Source organism: Bombus pyrosoma, linkage group LG9, assembly GCF_014825855.1.
Source record: "Bombus pyrosoma isolate SC7728 linkage group LG9, ASM1482585v1, whole genome shotgun sequence".
In the NCBI taxonomy this organism is placed as follows: Eukaryota; Metazoa; Arthropoda; class Insecta; order Hymenoptera; family Apidae; genus Bombus; species Bombus pyrosoma.
Window position 1 is genome coordinate 5,980,685 of NC_057778.1, and position 18,273 is coordinate 5,998,957.

General features: G+C 35.0%; 2 protein-coding genes across 5 annotated transcripts in view; one reads left to right on the top strand and one right to left on the bottom strand.

Annotated features, from left to right (window-relative positions):
* Positions 1-796: 796 nt before the first annotated feature.
* LOC122570536 lies at positions 797-14,936 on the bottom strand. 4 transcript variants are annotated; one of them, XM_043732958.1, is made up of 19 exons: positions 14,697-14,936; positions 12,078-12,199; positions 11,422-11,507; positions 10,598-10,859; positions 10,145-10,274; positions 9,904-10,055; positions 9,413-9,688; positions 8,662-8,961; positions 8,229-8,324; positions 7,185-8,040; positions 6,021-6,580; positions 5,256-5,434; positions 4,745-4,884; positions 4,137-4,283; positions 3,972-4,061; positions 2,613-2,982; positions 1,846-2,015; positions 1,617-1,760; positions 797-1,005 (listed from the first exon to the last, which is right to left on the bottom strand). In XM_043732958.1, the coding sequence occupies exons 2-19, from the start codon at positions 12,148-12,150 to the stop codon at positions 801-803; spliced, it is 4,236 nt and encodes a 1,411-aa protein (XP_043588893.1). In that variant the 5' UTR covers positions 12,151-12,199; positions 14,697-14,936; the 3' UTR covers positions 797-800. The 4 variants fall into 4 exon arrangements, with proteins under 4 accessions (XP_043588893.1, XP_043588892.1, XP_043588891.1 ...); XM_043732957.1 differs by having other exon boundaries at positions 4,736-4,884; XM_043732956.1 differs by having other exon boundaries at positions 8,662-8,973.
* Positions 14,937-16,442: 1,506 nt separating this feature from the next.
* LOC122570821 overlaps positions 16,443-18,273 on the top strand; it is a 165,648-nt gene continuing 163,817 nt past the window's right edge. Inside the window, exons 1-5 of the mRNA XM_043733678.1 lie at positions 16,443-16,603; positions 16,918-16,990; positions 17,146-17,528; positions 17,610-17,735; positions 17,810-17,925. Coding sequence (XP_043589613.1) covers positions 16,975-16,990; positions 17,146-17,528; positions 17,610-17,735; positions 17,810-17,925 — 641 coding nt within the window. The 5' untranslated portion in view covers positions 16,443-16,603; positions 16,918-16,974. The remainder of the gene's footprint in view (positions 16,604-16,917; positions 16,991-17,145; positions 17,529-17,609; positions 17,736-17,809; positions 17,926-18,273) is intronic.

Below are 18,273 nucleotides of genomic sequence, written 5' to 3' on the forward strand. Positions count from 1 at the left end.
AAATAGCAGTAAAATTACCAGAACATCGTCCTGTTGTTAAGATGATTACAGTTCTACAAATTTTTACAATTAAATAAAAGGTGATCTTAAATTTTAACCTCTCGATAAAGAAGTTGGCGCTTTATTTCGTAACAGGTTGTAGAAATTGCATTTTAGACATTTTTTATGACTGCTAACTAAATATATTTTTATTCCAAGATAAATTCTTTTACCTAACTTTTAAAGGAAATACTACTACATAGTTACAAATAGATACCGCGTTCTTCAGGAAACTAACAAGTCGATACATATTCATAGTACGTGTCTCTATGAAAGAATAGTTTAAATAATATTCTTGATAAACTGTTCACACTTCTACTAAACCAGTGAAAGTATATATGTCAGTTTATCGACATGGCAGTCGCAGCTGGCAGTGGTCAGTGAATTTGACTAGCTGTGTTTGAAGTTACGAAAAAAAACAGAAAAGAGGAAGAAGAAGAAATATTAAAATAAAGAGAAATCTAGAAGGTGTTTCTAAGACAAAACCAACGACGCCTATGAATCGTTTAGAAACGAAATTATTGAAACGTTATATAGCATGTATTGTTCAATTGTAATATCATTGAGATCAAACTCTATTAGTAAATCATGCAATTTTAATACAAATAATTTTAAAATGTTATATCAAAGATATATTTCTCCGATCATCGTATATTAAAAACCTGTCCATGTGTTTTTATTTTTCTGTTTTCGAGTCTTGAGTGTTGGACTAACGATAAGTATACGTGTTTCGAGAAGGAAGATTTAACGAAATCTGATCTTCACATGAGATGAAAGTTATCATCAAGGGTAGGTTTTGGCGACGAGCAACGAGCAACTTCGAACAGTGATGGATCGGTGTAGATCGGCTCGCTCGGGTCGAAGCCGGTTCTTCTGCTGGATGATAGTCCTACAGCACCCTCCAGAGCGGTCGATGACGAGCTCACGCGTTGACCGATCACGTTACTCATCGATCTGGAGATTGACCTGTACATCCAACATATGGTACACCAACTTCAGGTAATAAATCCGAGAATAAATCAAGAGTCAAAGTTAAAAGCGTTAAAAGCATTAAGCCATTCGTCAAACATGACGTCCGTATGTATTTTCGAATGATTCTTAGTTATACAAGCTGCAGTGGAACGTATGGATGTAATTTTAGAGACGAATTTTTAGAATGATATATTGTACTGCTGTTTCAATTCCGTCTGACAGACGATGGTCTTTAAAAATTCTATTTCTGAAAATTGTTTATACTTTAATTATACTGCATACCATTAATCAATATTTTATAGGTCAACTGTTGTGTTTATTCATTTCTGTATATTTTTTTTTATTCCACGTTTGTATGTAATATTTTCTTATCTGCATTATTCTTGAATTTATTAACGCTTCCAATATTATCGCAAGGATTTAGTATAATCTATTTATATCTAGCAATAAGATAATGCAACAGAAAATATTGCACGAGCTTGAAAACCTAGACGAATTTTTAATTTAATATAGTTCTAAATTTTATTCTAGTTGAAACAAGATATTCTCAAGAACTGTATGAGATTGAAACTAATTAGCAAATAAACGCCAGATAAATTACGTACGTAGACTGAAAGGGTTTCTGAAGACCAGTTCTCAAGAAAGAGAAGTTATTTGCACGACTGCTATAAGCGTCGTCCGAATGACTGCTTCGATTACACGCTTTGTCGACTCTGCGGTTCTTCGTAATCACTGCGTAAGCGTATTTTCTGAAACAATGTACGCGAATCGATTTGCTTTTGTAAACATGCTAATTAAACATGTATCTGAATCAATACAAACTCGATAATATACCTGTAAATTAACATGGATAACAAAACCACGGATGCCAGGAGTACTACGAGCACCGCAACTGCTGTCACAAGTCCATAATACTCGTTGGGAGTTATGCAGACATTCTCCATAATGGTAGTTTGTCTCTCGACCATAGTCTCCTCGTCGATATCCATCCTCGAGTCCAAAACCTGTAACTCGATCAGACGTAACATTTTAGCTTGCCTTGAAGACACTTCTGTTCACTAAATGCGATAATCTGTTTTCCAATGTAAAAAGAAGAGAGAAAGCATACGTATTTTTGAAGCTTTCAATAATTTTTATCAAAATTTAATGTGGTATCAAGTTGTACGTATCGAAGTTTATAAAATGATTAATGTTTAATTCATGAATAATGAAATGTTTAATTCATATGACAATCAAGTCACGATTTGAGTGAAATTTAATTAAGTGGCAAGATTAGAGAATAAGATTCGGTTCAATTAATTCATTAATAAATTCATGAATGATTTTGTTCGCTTGCTTCGTGATTGTCTCAATGAATTGTCTCAAAATTTAAAGAATGTTTATAATTTAGTTTATGCGAAGATTAAATCGTGATTGTGATCGAACTCGAAGTATCCGGTTATACATATGGAAGCTTAAAAAAATAAAATTTAGTTCATTTAGTTATTAATAGAAATTTAAACAAGATCAATTTAAACAAAAAAAGTTAAAGAATACTGATAGCACAGTAATACAAAAATTATAGATCCTGTACTAATAAATTTCATTCTTTTCAGGTCTACCTCGATCATTTCTCTCACGTGTTCCTCTTCCTCCTCTTCTTCTGCGTCGTTGCTGTCTTCAACCACCGTCAAATTCAACATGGGGGATGTATCGTTTACATTACTTTCCGTTATCGTGCTTATTTCATTTTCTTCTACGATCGTATCATTCGCCGGCACGTCTCTCCTGCGCCTTCCAAAGGATGGCTCGCTCCTTCCGGTACCACCGGAACAGTAAGCTGGCTGACAACCGTCTCGACATGTTCGTACGGTTGCTTCAAACACCAAAAAATTAGACTCGGGAATCTTGAAAGCGTTGAAACGTGCTTCGAGGCTGTCACCATCTCTCAAACGATCCAAGCCAGGGAATACGTAATTGTCCACCGGACAGCTGTTTTCAACAGATTACATTGGTATTGTAGAAAAATTTATTTTATAGAAATTTTTTGTTTCTATATTGTTTGGGATATTGATCGAAGTACTGACGAGTATAGATAATAAATAAATTAATTAAGTTCCTCAGGTGGATTAACTCTGACATACGTATACCAGTGATCAGCTACTCTACCCATTCGCTACTACGATTCTCACTTGACGACAGTAAAAGATTTTTATTTTTGTACTAGCGTTTATAGTCTATAAAATCATACTTTTGAAAAATTTCATTTCGAAAAACATCATAGAAAAATTTGAGTATATGTGGGTTAAGTAGATCAGGTAAATAGGTTGGACGATCAGGTAATTTTAGCTTAAAAATCAGGACTAATGTATTATGTAAATTAGGTAGATTAGATGGTATAAGTGAATTACGTGAACCAGGTAGATTTAAATGAATCAGATATTTGATGTACATGTTCCATACAGATTAGGAAAGCTGAAGAATTTAATTTAATAAATTAGATGATAAGCTAGAGAAATATTGAAACGAATATTAAAAATCGATAAAGTACAAATATAGATTGTAATGCATAAATCTGTGAAATCTATAAAGAAATAAAAATATTGTGTATCTCTAATTTCACAAATCATAATGATTTTATCTTGAATGCTTTATATGTATAGTATTTTTGTCGTTTGTCCATTAAAACCGAAAGCACCCTGTAGAAGTGAACAACAAAGATCCATTACGTTGATTGCTCCTGTTGTTACTAGGCCGATCAAGCTCTTTTCTTACGCTGGATACAAAGGTAGAATATCTTTCTTCGTTATTTTAGTAACAAAGATTCAATTTTATCTTAATTACTACCGTTTTATTAAAACACTTATTAAAAACTATTTGATTATTTCAAAAAGTATGAAAAGAATAAAGCTATGTTGAATTTTCAGATCACACCTTACTCATTAATAAATAAAAATTGTAATAATGAATACAACGTTTACCCGTATCTGTCTATGAGCTGAACGCTTCTTCCAGAGTAAGGGTCTCTTGCTATGACGTTGGTAGCAAAGATATCAGTTACATAATTGTACCTATAAAAAACATTAACAAAATATTACAACATAAATTACAGTTCTTTTTAGATGAATAATGTTCGTGTCACATACCCATCCTGAGCTTCCAGCCTAAAAGTGAGTGGGTCGCCAACAGCTATTGTCGTCGTAGGTCTGCCTTGATACAGGATCAGTAAACGTACTCGAGAACTTAGGGTATTTTCTGCTGGAAGGTACTCGATCGGAATCGGAGACCCTGATCTACACAACATAAATGCGAATTTTATTAGCATAATCGAAATAAAAGTACATATTGATTTTTTTAAATATAAGAAACATAAAAGACACTTTAATATCTCGTTTCACATGAAGACAAAAAAAATTGTTTTTCTTCCTTATTCAAAATTAATTGTCAGCTCACTGACATTAATAATCTTCCTTTAAATTATCAGTTTTATCCATTTCAAGTGAAACAGATCAACAAGTGTCTCTTTGCAACTTTCTACGAGGTATATTCAAGATTTAGAATCATAGAATCAGGAGATTTTCGACGATGGAACTCGAATGATATTAAAATAAATTTATCGAGTGTGCTTGCACCAGGATCCATGTTTAAGCGAATGCAACATATTCTGCATTCTATACTCGATGACGGATCGGACTGTTTAATTAAGTGTACCGGGTGCAAGGCACGGTCTCTCAATCGATATGACCTGGCATACCCGGCACCGATGTAGCCGGATGTGACGACAGCTTCGCCAGGGCCTCGAAATAGACAGGTGAGATTGAAGCGTTTGTCCCTTCCTGTTTGCACGTAGTCCGAGAACTGTACCACGACGATGTTTGTCATCGTGTCGCCGTACTGTAATCGTTTGTCGAATGTAATCACTAATTGTGAATCAATTTTATATGAAACATTCGTTAAAAATATCATTGTTATTAAATTATTTTAATAAAGCTAAATTATTTTAATTAAGAAGCTTTTATACAGAGGACTATCGTACGGCAAATTTTGATGATGAATTTACTAGATCTTTTTTAAATTTTAGCCTTAGATCTCATCTTAAAATTTTAAGTTTAGCTCTTTAACGAAGGATCTTGAAATAGATCAGTTCCAGATCTCGGTCAAAAAGAAAATTTTTGAAAAATCGTTTAGTTTCTTCTGAATTAATATTTAACGTGCTTTCAAAAATCCTGTGGTATTCTCGAGCAGCGACAAAGTAATTTTCTTACTCTTTGAGTGCCACATTCGGGGTAACCCTGGGGACCACTGATTCGAAGAACATTTACGGTTCCCCCGTTTCCGCGGAAGAAGCAGCGATCGTAATAGCCGTAAGTGTAAATCCGACCAATGAATCCTTCCGGTGTCCTTAAAGTAAATTCCATTCCGTCTTCGCTACACACTTGACTCACTAGAATGACCAGAAACACAATTTACTTGCTCTCTATTAACTTTCATTTAACAAATCGTAAATACCCAAACCAAACAGAAGAGTAAATGGTGGACTGAAAATCACAACGACGTGAGTCAAGATTTTTAGAATTTAAATTTAGTCAAATGTTTCGGTTCTTACAAGTATCATCCCTTCGACTAAATTATAACTGAACTCTCTGTCATAGATACATTCTCTTAACTTGGAGATATATAATGAATTTCTTACGATGATAAACGTAAAATATCGTTTTATGAAAAATAACAACGGACCGACCTACACCACTATGATTTTCAGCCAGTCAAATAACAAACAAAATCCAACACCCTTCCACATCGTTAGAAACCAGAGGAATAATCGACATCATCGGATGTGACCAAACAAAAAGTAAAAAAAAAGATTTCGGAAAATCAGACGGTTTATTTTACTAAACTCAGTCCAGATGACAATGTCTAATACAATAATTGAAATTTGCATCAGTAACGGTTGTAATATGGACCGGCAGCGTAAAGGTTTCTCCATGTGACCCATGTAGATGACGTCCAAGGTCTCCTACGACGCTTACCGTCGAGACACTCTGCATCAGCTCCCTGTCTGCCGTTATTCCTTTCATAAAAGTCGTAATCGGAGCCAGTGTCATAGTACACGGGATTGCCCATGTCCATGTCCCTGGAGTCACGATCACTCAACTCGCAGTTGTCCCGTTCTGCTCCATAGGGTGCGGCGTAGGGACGATAATTGAATGATCTGCACACGAAGTCTCTAGCGTCGGCGCATTCTCTTTCACATTGAGCCAACGAGGAAGCTGTCGTATATCGTCTGACGAATGGCTTACGGACCCTAGTATGAGGTCCTACTTGTCGGAAATTGTCTTGTTCGTCGCATCTGGATACCAGAGGCGGTCGACCGATAATTGGGCCACCGCTGGTACCGAAAGGTCGCGAATTGTACACTCCACCTTCGCCTATGTAACCGCCACCGATTATTGCGCCGTCGTTGTTATAACCACCATAGCCTAAGGGACGACTGGGTCCTCCTACGCCATAGTGGTTCCGGTCTGGATGAGCTTGAGGACCGTAGATGTCGTCCACGGGGTATCCTCCTCCATGCGACGATGGTGGGAATCTGAGAATGGAGGAAAAATATCATTATTTATTTATTTTTCCTTTTTTTTTTTCTTAATTTGTGCTTTACAATTTGTCCAGCTGCACATTTGGTAAATTAAATTTGATTATTTGAATGTAGGTTTCTGAGAGTGGTTTAATATTATAAATGGTAAGGGGGAGTATATAATATACGAATAATAAATCATTTGTAATGTTTGTAATGTTTCTTGATATGCAACATCTTTAATTAAATCAGTGATGTATTAGTTAAGTTAATGAGTTGATCAATTTCCATTTGGTTATCAACTTACAGTTGCTACAGAAAGTATTTGTACGTATCCTTATTTTTACATGCTACGTTTTTTTGTCGGGATCAACGTTTAATTACTTAGACCTAATTAATTAGTATGTCAGTGTTGCGTATATACTTTTCGTAGCAATTACATAGTATCATTTGGAGAAGGAAACACAAATTTTCATTCTACTCGAAATGTCAAACCGAGAAAGACTGTTGTTGCTTAAATATTTTTTAATGAAATTATTTTTAATTATTAATTAATTAATTAAATATTTTTTAATTATTTATTTTTAGAAGTTCATCAATATCTTCCTTTTCAACTTACCGATTAGGATAGAGATCCTTCTCGGGATACCTTTCACTGATAGGATACCGATCGACGTGAGGTCTGCCACCTGCCAAACCGGATGGATACCGATCCAGAGGATCCTCGGGAATAGGATAACGATCTATACTATTGGGATACCGATCGCTATCGCTAGGATAGCGACCTGGAGATATTGGGTATCGATTACCAATTCCAGTAGGGTATCTACTACCACTTGTTGGATATCTGTCTATTCCAGTGTCTGGAATAGGATATCTATCAGGATGAGTAGGACGGCGATCACCACCTCTGCTTGGAAATCGATCAGATATTGGGTACCTATCCGAAGATGGATATCGATCTACCATTGGATAACGATCACTAACAGGGTAACGATCGCTCGTTGGAAATCGATCACTGATTGGATATCGATCTATAGGATCAGGAAAGGTATCCCCTGCTGCCCCAATTGGATATTGTCCATTCAAAGGATACCTTTCGGGATATTTATCAGCTGGATAACGATCAGGATAACGATCTGGATATTTGTCGGGGTATTTGTCAGGGTAACGTTCTGGATATTTATCGGGGTAACGGTCTGGATATTTATCGGGGTAACGGTCTGGGAATTTATCGGGGTAACGGTCCGGGTATTTATCGGGGTAACGGTCTGGATATTTATCGGGGTAACGATCTGGATATTTATCAGGATATTTTTCGGGATATCGATCCGGATATCGGTCAGGGTAACGTTCTGGATACCGATCTGGATATCGATCTGGATAGCGATCTGTGTGGCGGTCTGGGTAACGATCTGGATACCGATCTGGTTTCACGCTGCTGCTGTACCCTTTGTCGTAGTCCTCTGGATAACCTGTGTGGAAATTTGAAATTTACTTGTTTCAAGAAGCATATTTGTTGTATGCTTGGTGGTAATTTTGGTAAATTTGGGAGATGCTAAGGTGATCTAATTTTAGACTTTGATATTTGTAATATGTAAGAAATATGAAAAAAGGGGATTGAGTTTACAGTGATAGATTATCGAAGTTGTTGTTAGTTTACCAGGTCTTCCCAGAGAAGGTCGGCCGAAATTGGTATCTTGTCCTAGGGGGTCTGGTCTGTAGCCTGGATTATCCCGGTCCCCATCCAAATATTGGTCTGTTTATATAATAGTTGACATTTTAACACAGGTATATAAATAAATCTAATAAGTTTTTTAGACTTTTATTTCTAGAATTATTCAAAAGAGATCGAAATAATAATTCACATTATGATTTGTAGCATTATAAAAGGATCACACCCGGTTTAATTTCCTATTTCAAATCTTGGAAAGTTCACGAACGTTTGAAAGCACGAAAACGAGGAAGTAGTTCGATACTGAGAGCCAACCCAACATCAATTGCTTTAAGATTTTCTTAAAACAATGTTGTTTTCGATTTCATCGATTCGATTATAAGCAATATGTCTATACACCTTTAAGATATTCGTCACTCACGCATAAGATTCTCGTAATAATCGTAGTCTGCATCGTAGATGATCCTGTGTCCGTCACGTTGATTGAATCGACTCAATCGACAGGTATGATAATGTTCAGAATACACGGCGCTCCTGCATTGGAAACTGGTCTGTCGAAGACACTCGTCAAGGCATTCGCTCAGGCTACGACCTGTTATCTCAGAGTGAAATTCACCGCTCAAACGAGAGTTTCGATAACGCTGGAACGCTGTATCTGGTCGTCGTCCATCGGAAAAAAGGTGCGACGTGGAGCTGCTGTCCGGGTATTCGGAACCGCGTGCTATGGACGGATCTACGCTTCGTAAGTGGGTATTGATAAAATATTGTAAAGTACCAATTGATCGTTTCACTGTTATCTGGCACTTACGATTTCGAAGAAGTCAGATACCTTCATCTTTTAAGAAAGTTCTTCGTTTCAAACATGAATAATCATTAATATCTAATTTTTTAACAACGTATACTTTTTAATGACGTAATGAATTATTAATCAGTGGTTTCAACAATTTGGATATTTGGATAATATCACAACCAGAAATCAATTAATACTAGTTTAAGAAAGAATATTCTAAATAATAATTAATCTGGAATTACGTAGAATGGACGATTTCTTAAATTTCTAACGATAGTGTAGTTATCTTCTGCTGTGAAGATAATTAAGAAATTGATAGTTTTGTGAAAAATCAGCGATACATAGTAGATGAAGTTACTGACAGTAGGTATAATATACTTACGATTGTCTAAACAAACCAAATCGTAAAAATGATGGCTGGGGCTGCTACTTATACCGATATCGTCCTTCTGAGAGACAGAATCTTCTTCTGAAATAATGCATTGTCGTGTTTGCTCGTCGAATTCGACACTTCGACAGAAATATTTCTCAGCTCTCAAACAAAGGGCTTGACACTCGTCTAGGGTAAGATTCGTGTAGATGTCGACTTCGAATGGCCCTCGAAGACGCTTGTTTTCTTCTTTGACGAACACAGCTAATCCATCGCAACGACGTTCCGCTGTTGAATCAACAAATTTCAATTCGTTCAGTCAGTAAATAATAAACTATAAAAGCTTAGTTTCTAAAAATTCTAAAATTTAGTTCTAACACAGGTAATTCAATATTTGGGTAATTTAAATATTTTTCTATGGGATTATTAATTTGAGAAATCGATATTAAAAATATAATTCGTTACTATTCGTTAAATTTTGAGAGAAAATTGGTAATAAGTACCGTTGAGACAAGTGTTTTCCAGGTAATCGGAATTTGGATCGTCTTCCAATAATTCAGGATGCGTTCTTCTGGTGAAACGGCTCAGAGCGCAGCTTCTTAAAGCAGTGTCATAAGTAGCGGATCGACAAATGAAACTGAACTCGTTCAAACATCTTCAAAATATCCCGGAAAATTTGTATCCATGAGATATTTGCAATTAGAAATCTACTCTAATCTGCATTTTTTAAGAATTCTATAATACCTATCCTCGCAGTCTGTTCTATTCGCCGCGCTAACTTCCTTGATATCTGTCAGTGGTAGTTTTAGTTTCTTCCTGGGATGTCTCTCGAACACGTAACGCCGATTTGGACATTCTCTTTCGATCCTATCGGCTTCACAGAAGAATATAACCATTGAAACTCTTAATCACCAGATAAAGAGTACGCAAAAGTAATTTTTTAAAATACAGAAACTAGAAACAAACAGTGAGTTTATCCTTGAAATACAGAATATTATTCTTAAAATAATTAGAATATCTTTATACTAATTCCTTTTCTAGGGATTATTTTCAGAAATTATTTGAGAAATTATTGCAGAATGGTTAATACTTTATGAATTATAGGATACGTATGACAGGAGAAAAGAAAGCATAAAAATTTAAAGAATTTTTCTGATATGTTTGAGCGTTATTGGGAAAATACTGAAATACACCCACAGCCAAGACAAACTTCCGTGAAATGGACGCTGTTTGGCACCAGCATTAGATTTCCAATTCCTTCTGGCTGCGCCTGTTCCCTCGTTAAATAGCAAGTGCTTTCTTCATATTCTGCAGCCCCGCTGAAAGAAGCTATTCTGCTGCCAGGTTGGAAATCGAAGCTCGTGCAAGCGCGAACTAAATTGTTCGTCGCCGTTCTATCTCGTAGACATAATTCCTGACATTTTTCCAAGACTCTAAAAGGTGGTGCAGAGTCTCGTACCTATGATAAATTAGCGAGATTAAAATTAGAATATTATTAAAATATTAATCTTATTAATATACAAATTTCTTTAATATTCATATTACTGCTTTTATAAAAATATAGCTTTAAAACAATCTTTTTTAGGAAAACATTGGTTTAGAAATGTAAGCATATTTTCTTCCTGGGGTGAATATGAAATCTTAAATCTTCCTTCTCAGAAAAATATTTTTTCTAATTGATTCGTTTGGAGCTCTCTCGAACGAGTTTCATATTTAGTAGCAAGAAATTTTGCCTATATTTAATTATTGAATAATATATCGATTATTAAAAAATTATAATAAAAGATCTACTTCAATTAATTTCTTGATAAAACCATTTCATGTGCAGATTATACTTTCCACTGTTACAGTAAATCAGCCCCCTAATCTCAAATCTTCCAATTCTCATCAGATTTAACATTCTATTATCAGAGAATCAGGTTTTAAGATTTCAGAACAGTTTCCTGGAGGTCGACTGAATATTTGAAAACCGACCACGCAAGCCAGAGAGATAGGTAAATATTTCGCGAAACGTTTTATACCACATCGTCGTCGAAGCCCTGAAGCTGTTGGTCCGGAAGTCTCTCGTAAACGACTCGACCCAAGCCGCCATTACACGTTGTTTGCCCTGAAAACACAGCACACCGATTCTTTCGTTATCGTTCGCTCACGAATGCATTCAATGACTGGCATTTTTTATACTCTTTCCTTTTATTTGTCGCTATTTTCTCGTAAATAGATATTATTATTTCCTGTTCGCCTGGTAAAAATCAGGTTACTTCCTTTGCGAGCGAGCGACGACCGTCAGAACGATATGATTTTATCATTCACGTATATCTTTTTTTCTCGTGTCATAAGTGGTACGTATGGCGGTACAATGGGACGAAACGCAATTTCGCAACCGAGCAAGTGACATCATTCTTTTACGCCGCGTTCCGTCATTAATTTTAGAGTATGAGCCAGAGATGTGCAAACGACATGTTTTTTAGGCCACACCAGTTGCGCGCATTAAATTTTTCGTCTTATGACATTTTTCCCTTTCACGTGTCTTTTCTATCTGAAACTCTTCTATTAGTTTAATAGAAGAATTTATAAATGAACTTGAAAGAGGTATCTTTAGAATTCTTTCCTTTCAATTTTTATAAGACGATTGTTTTAAACAGTAATTGAATAATTGAGCTAGAGGGTTGCAACTTACCGTTAACGACCACTCTCAGGGTAGCTAGAACAGAGATGGATTGCAGTAGACTGGATATGTTGGTTTTCTTCATTTTTAGGTACCAGAGTTTGGTATCAAGTAGTCATCACAGTGACGAAATTCTGAAATCATGCCAGTTAAAAATATTCTGGAATATAAGCTAGAAGATTTTCGTTTCTAAAGCTTGTAGGCAGACCTTAAAAGTTTCATGTAACTAAATCGTCGATTTTTATGCAAATTTATATCCTCGTGAATACGAGTTCAAAATACAACATTTTGTACATCTTTGCTTTCTTATATTTTTTACAATTTTCAGAAATAATTCATGGATGAGAGTAATGGAAAAGATACTGAGCAACTAATAATGTAATGCTTGAAAGTTGGAAGCACGGTTCGTTGGGTTTACGGGCGTGTGCTGGTCCTTCGCCGCGTGTACGTGCACGCGAATCGTCAGAGAAAAGGTTGACGAAGGTGCGAGCATGTGGATGTGTTCAGGGTGAGTGCAGCTCAGGAATTCCATAAAAACCTTCCACTGTCTCTACGCACTTTGAATATATCGAAACCGTCCACTAGACTGAAACGCGTCTTCTTTATCACGACCCATGTTACGAAGTTACTTTCTCATGAGATCAGGATCTTTTACATTAATATGTTTCATGAGAAATTCAGCGATTCGCTTTTGTCATATCGTACCGATGTTAAAAAATGAAAGAGTGCTTTTGTATATGATAAGAAACTTAGAGTGGCACGTGTCGCAGAAATTAAATTTACATGCAAACCGTAAGGGAGATACCGTATTAGAAAATAATGTTCGGTCGCTGGGGAGTTTGAATATTGTAGGGTTTCTTGGATGGGAAATGGTATTTGGATGTTTTCAGTAGCCTCTGCAATTTATTTAGCTTTCAAGTTCTTATTTATGGTTAATTATATTAGTAGAAATATGAATTATTATTGTATTTTTGAGTATACACATGTATATGTATTTACACACAATACATTATTAATATTTATTTATATTATTGAAAATTAATTGGGATAGTTTATATTTATTTAACTTCAATATTATTCATATTAAGGATTTTTAAGAAATTTTGTTTGTCTATATACAGCAAGCAAAAACGTAACGGAGACTTCAAAAAGTTGAGTCTAATTTTAAGGGATGATGCCTTGAGAATTATTCATGAAACAGCCAACACTTATCCTATGTAAAATAATGGAGCAAAGAATGATTTGATATATCCTCAATAACGTGCAATATTGTTATAATCGATTGATACTGTTTAATCAAAGTTATGTTATTACAATTCCTATCTTTTATAAAGGACTTAATTTGCAAATTGTCAATTGTGATACACGTGCTTGTCCATTAGATGCAAACTTTGCGCACGTATTGCGGAGAAACGGTGCTTATTAATTATGTCATGGTTTATCGCCTCCATAATTATAGTTCTCTGTCCAAAGAGGATGGATGCTTGTCTAGTAATTAACGTTACGGTCGACGAGAGAAAATTATAGATACGGGTCATTCGAATCATCAATTATATTGTTTAATTATAATAATAATATTATAATACTACGTTGAATTAGTGTATCGTGATTATTACCATCATTGAATTTCGTCCAGTTGTGTTCCTGTTTTAACAAACGTACGTGGCTTTCTCGCTACATAAGATACATGTTTTAAATGGAATGTATTAGAAGTTTGATAAATTAGTAAGACATTAAAATATCATATAAAGAAGACACTAATTCAGTACAAAATTCTACATGAATGTATACTTTTTAAAAAATAAAAGACTGTTGCATCTTAGAATTACACATTTTTAAAGGAACGTTGCTATGAACTGCTAAATCAAGATTTTATCGCAATCTCTTGGATAATAGATGATACGTGGATAGCATTGTTGCGCGCTTCAAACAATTTTCATATTCTTCAATTATGTGATATTAGTATACGTAGGATGCAGGATATTATAATTTATCTTTGTTAGTCTTGTTATATGTATTATTCAGTTAGTCTTTGTGTGGTAATTGTTTTAATTTAACTGTTTGATGTAAGCAGAAATTTTGTGGAAATCTTTTGTATACGAACCTCAATAACAATCTTTCGTACACGTTAATTAATCCGGATTATGTCAAAGTTGCAATATATGTAGAATACTCTTTTCTTTCTAATACGAGAAAAATTAATTTCTTTATATGACAAAATTGAACTTTTTAGATAAAATTGTTTCGTTCCTCTTTTCTAAAAATTGGGGACGGAAGTTCCATAGGAATAAAATTTTTACATTTAAAAATCCAATAAACGTCGCCGAATCTCTCCTCCTAACTAAAATGTTAACTCCAACTTTTTAACAAAATATTCTCGTTTCCCAGTCCAAAAAAGTTGCAAAAACCTAAGTACGAATACGAAGTTTACGTAGTAAACATTATCGAATCTACTTTTTTAACTAAAATATTAGCTCCAATTTTCCAACTAAAACTCCCTTCAGTTCAAAAATACTATGAAACTACGTACAAGCTTCGGATCTCGATAAATCTAATAAACCTAACTATTTCCCTCTTCTTCAAACCGAAGTAATTCGCGACTCTCGATTAAATCGTAACAACTATACTTACCTTAAATAACAACAAATTGTTCACGTGTCTGTCCACTTCGAGAGCAAACCAAGTCGCGCGAGATTTCCTCCTCTTCTCCAGAGACTCCACACCGTCTCTAATCTACGAGCAACTTCAAAACGCCAAAACGCGGTAAGGTGCACTAGAACCGTCCATCCAACGCGAATGGCACCTGTAATCAAACTGACGGTCAAAATCGATGCAAACCGTGGAAATAATGGATAACACCTGACCGATCGGGGGGTCGGGAGGGGAAGTGACGGTGCTGGAAGAATTGTTTCGATGAATGATTCTCGGATAGACGAGCCATAGGGGGCAGAACGCGGAGGAGAGATAACATATACCGGTGGTACACAGGCGCGGTGGGATCCCCACGTCCGATTTCTGGCCTTGTGCTCACCGGAAGCAACTCCATTGTGTCCGGTTTCCGTGGGGCCATCCGGGAAAACGTTCGACGTGCGTGTAAACACCACGACCGTGGGTTCTCAAGCTTCAACGCGTCCTCATCGTACGAAATAACACCTCTGATTCTACGTTCGTCTTCAGTTAAGAACTTTCTCTACGAGTTACAAGATAGATTTTAGGGGATGGACAATTATTTTGTCTTTTATTGGAGGAGAAAGTTTATGATTCTCTCTTAGGCATTAAGTTTGAAATTCACGTGTTTATAGAGGTGTTTAAATTTTGTGGACGACCCCCTAGGGACTGGTGGTGTTCGTCGTTTGAGAATCGATGCAGTAGATCGACGCAATGCTGCGCCGGGTTGATTGTGCCGATGGACGATCGGCCGGTCGCTCGTAGCGGAATCATGGATTAGAGATTTCCACCTGAGGTCAACTAGAATGAACAACGAGCTGGCACAGGTCTTCGTGATCTGTCGACTCGTTTGTTCTTTATTGCTTGGCTATTTTTAGGCAGATTTCATTTTTATTTAAATTTCTGGAGCACAAAGAAAGTAATTTGTTTTCCTTTTCAAGATCGGTTTGGGGTGATCGTGGTAATTTTAATTGATTTTGTTGGTCGCTAGTGAATGGAAAAAGATTCTTTTGAGATATTGCTGGTTGTAGTATTTACAGTGTTTTGTATAGATTAATTATTTGCCATAGAATTAAGACTAATTAAATTAAACCTTGACGGCTAAGATGGGTTGAAGTAAATCTCTGTTGTAGATTTTAATTAAGTCGCAGTTAAAGCGTTATTTTATGTAGAGAACTCAGAATAGATAATGTATAACGATATCGTTATGTGTGAATATAATCTATCGCGGTTTTTCCAAAACGCAATTGAAGTTCTTTAATACTCAAACGTACAAATGATTCTGTCATTTCTGATGCACGAAATAAGAGGAAGGATATTGTTTTTTTACTATTAGAATTTTTCTCAAAGTTGTGCATATTAATTTTTTGCATTTTCATTCAGTTTTTAACGTTTTACTCCCCTCGAATACTTTGTTCAATGATGTTCCTATCTTATTGATGTATTTTGCAATTCGACTGTTAAATTTTGTTTATTTAATAGAAATTTAATATTTTTATATTTCTATTATTAATATTATATCATCATATAGTACAAATTTAAAGAAACAATTATTTTATTAGCTATATATCACATGAGTAAAATATCTCACTAAGAGATTCACCAATAAATATTTAAATTTCCCGCATTTTGCGATAGTAATGTTTGATTGGATTTCATTGGTGGAGTCAATCTATATTCTCTTTCCCCATCCAAGAACTGTCAAGCATTCGATAGTTTGGCATAGTCAGCTGATAACAAAATGCAATTAAACGTTTCCTGTGATATTTCAAGAAATCGATTGTAATTCTCGTGCGTGACCGTGAAATTTCTTGAGAATCATCGACTCGCGATCTGTTTGCCTTCTACTTCAATTTTTCGAAGAAATTTAGGTAAGAGAAGTTGTAGTTTTATTAATATTTGAAGTAGTTATGTGACCACGTATTGATTTACGATAAATTCATAGTACAGCTAAAGTTAACGACAGTTAATACAGTGTTGTAGAACTTCTTAATGATATTTTAATGATAAAATTGTATAAAAAAAATTATAGATTTTACTTATTGCTCTTTAATTCCTGCCTGTTATAGAGGTTAAGATATATTTTAACAATTTCATTTCGCTAAATTAAAAACATACGATATATAATATATAAAGTATAATAATAGCAATATATACATGTATTTATAACATATTCTTTTTCCAGGGGGATTCACAAGACTTTTTATACACATTTAGCTGAAGCAAATCTACCAAAAACAAAATGTCTCTAAGTGCAGGTCAATATAAATTTAATGCATTAAAATTAGTGAAGCATCTTTATTTTTTGATAGAAAAGTGTTATAAATTTATATATTACTTTTAAGAACAATATCTATTAGGTTACATCAGTTTTTATAATACTAATTTGTATTTTTTGCTCCAACTTTTTTAGATATATCTACAGCTCTTCATTTATTGGAGCATGTTCAAGAAAGGTTGGAGGATTGCAATGACCCCAAACTACAAATGCATACGACTCAAGATATAAAATCCTTAATTTCTCTTTTGGAAGATCCGGTATTCCGCAGCATAGTGACAATTCAAGACTCATTAATCGAATTAAACACTCAACTGGGGCAGCATCCATCTATTATTCCTGGCGATTTTGATATTAACATTAGTGGACAACTGGAACTTTCTGTTCCTAGTACGCCAGTGCAACCGCTTGGATCAAATGTATATCAAGATCTATATCAGGATAGCAGTGAACTAGAAGATCAAAGGGTTCCAGTTGCTCCATTGGTGCATAGCAGCAGCGAAGATACTAGTGCGCAGGTAAAATTTTTTTCAAAATATTCTTAAAATGTATTTTTAAATTCCTTTTGTACTTAGTATTAAATTTTCACTTTATTATAGGTCACAAGCCCAAGTCTTGCGTCAGAGGTTATGGGAATGCCTCCAATAACAACAACAACATACGCTAAGGAGTTCAAGAAGGTTATTGAAGCTGCAGCAAGAGGTCGTCAAGTATTTACTGTGCAGGTTTGTAAAATATATATTGTTATAACGTTTATTAAACATTCAGAGGTATTAAGCACAATAATTTTTTCTTCAAGTTGTATAAACCAGAGGGAACCAGTCTGGGATTCAGTGTGGTTGGTCTTCGCAGTAAGGATAAAGGAGAGCTGGGTATTTTCTTGCAGGAGATACAACCCAATGGCATAGCTGGCTGGTAAGTCAATCATTGATTCATAAACTTAGTTATCAAATAAAATTAGAAATCACAAGGTCGATTATTTAATCGAAATATTTGAAGATTATAATAAATAGTTGAATAGAAAGTTTTAGAAGTATTTTTACTTTTACAATGTGTAGAATATAATACATACTTTCGGATAATTTTGAATCACGTTTATGCATTTTATAAAATTCTGAAAATTTTTCCGTGCTTATATAATTAATATATCACGTAGCTTCTAAATTGATGATATCATAGCATGTAGATTATGTAAGCAACAATGGAATCTCGCGCGGATTGTTTCGTAATGCAATTCTTCGATCCTAAAAATATTCTGCTATA

What these genes read in the sequence shown, in the direction of transcription:
- LOC122570536 (XM_043732955.1), bottom strand. Translation starts at nt 12,150, where the DNA reads ATGAAGAAAACCAACATATCCAGTCTACTGCAATCCATCTCTGTTCTA. An exon ending in CCTGAGAGTGGTCGTTAACG is followed by an intron (nt 11,508 to 12,077) that starts GTAAGTTGCAAC and finishes CTGTGTTTTCAG; the next exon opens with GGCAAACAACGTGTAATGGC. An exon ending in TTATCCATGTTAATTTACAG is followed by an intron (nt 1,761 to 1,845) that starts GTATATTATCGA and finishes ACATTGTTTCAG; the next exon opens with AAAATACGCTTACGCAGTGA.